Source organism: Nicotiana tabacum, chromosome 3 (genome assembly GCF_000715075.1).
Source record: "Nicotiana tabacum cultivar K326 chromosome 3, ASM71507v2, whole genome shotgun sequence".
Classification (NCBI taxonomy): domain Eukaryota; kingdom Viridiplantae; phylum Streptophyta; class Magnoliopsida; order Solanales; family Solanaceae; genus Nicotiana; species Nicotiana tabacum.
This window is the reverse complement of record NC_134082.1, coordinates 189,605,318-189,606,610: the sequence shown is the minus strand read 5'-3', so window position 1 is coordinate 189,606,610 and position 1,293 is coordinate 189,605,318. Positions and strand designations below refer to the sequence as shown.

General features: G+C 34.6%; 1 protein-coding gene across 1 annotated transcript; it reads left to right on the top strand.

Annotated features, from left to right (window-relative positions):
* The first annotated feature begins 418 nt into the window (after positions 1 to 418).
* On the top strand, positions 419 to 949 carry LOC142178469 (uncharacterized). The gene has a single exon (XM_075248047.1). The coding sequence runs from the start codon at positions 419 to 421 to the stop codon at positions 947 to 949; it is 531 nt and encodes a 176-aa protein (XP_075104148.1).
* Positions 950 to 1,293: the final 344 nt, after the last annotated feature.

Here is a 1,293-nt window from a genome sequence, read left to right as displayed (position 1 = left end):
TGGTATCTTCTCAACTAAATCTTGCTATAATCTTCTCATTAATTTCAATCATAGGTCCAACTCCTTTAAATGGATCTAGAACCTTCGTTGCCCAAAAAAATAAATTCTTTATGTGGAAATGCTTGTATAATCGAATTCCTTTTCGAGCCTACCTAGCCAAAATAGGTATAAACATTGACGCAACTTGTACTATTTGTAGAATTGGAGTGGAAGATATCCATCACATTTTTATGCATTGCCCAATCTCTTGTCGTTTTGGGGGGGACATGGGCCTCTCATTCTTAAACATAGTAGGTGATGAAAACTGGCTAGTGAAACTAAGGGATACTTTCATCTACCATAATTCAAACAAGATTAGTTGGGAAATCCTATTCCCTTCTTCATCTAGGAGATATGGAGAAACAGAAATCTCAACAACATGAACAATCTCAATTGCAATTTGGATACTAACAAGACTATCCATCTAGCATGGGAATTTATTTTCTTCATAGAGAAAAATTCATTCACTTACAAAAAAGTCAAAACTGAGATCAAGTGGGACAAACCACCAAAAGACATGATTAAATTAAATTGTGATGGTATTTTTTCTAGTAATAACAGTGCAGCAGGACTTGGTGGCGCATTCCGAAATAGCAACGGAGATTGGATCATGGGATTCCACAACGCAATCCAAGCATTTTCCCCTACACATGCAGAATTGATGGCTTTACTAGAGGGACTAAAAATTGCCAAAGAAATGAACTTCATAAATCTGGAAATTGAAACTGACTGCATGGATATCATTAAGCTTATGTATGAAGATAGTAATAACTTCTCTGACATTATTTTTGAATGCAGATGGTTAATGCACCAACTGAAGCTCCCAATCTTGAAGCATAATTTTAGGGAAGGAAACGAAGTGGCACATCTGATGGCTAAGGAAGCAATCAAGTATCCCTCCTCTACCTAGTGTTTCTACCATACTCGTCCCCCTTATTTTGTTGAACAAGAAATGTTGAAGAACAAGCATGATATTTGTAACAGTGTTAAGAATATCTCTATCAGTGTCTGTATCTATTTAGTAAGTATGGGCAATAGTAATGCCATAAAAACTACTTCCATATTTTTGTAATTTTATTTAAGTAATATAAGTTTGCGCGTTTTATGTTAAAAAAAAAAAAAAGTATTATGCAAACTAAGGTGTCCACCAAAAAAGGCAAAAATATCAGGTCATGCTAGGTTTTAGTGAATTCACCTGTATAATACAAAGAAGCATAATATATGATTGACTATGTTAACTCCGAAATTATCCTG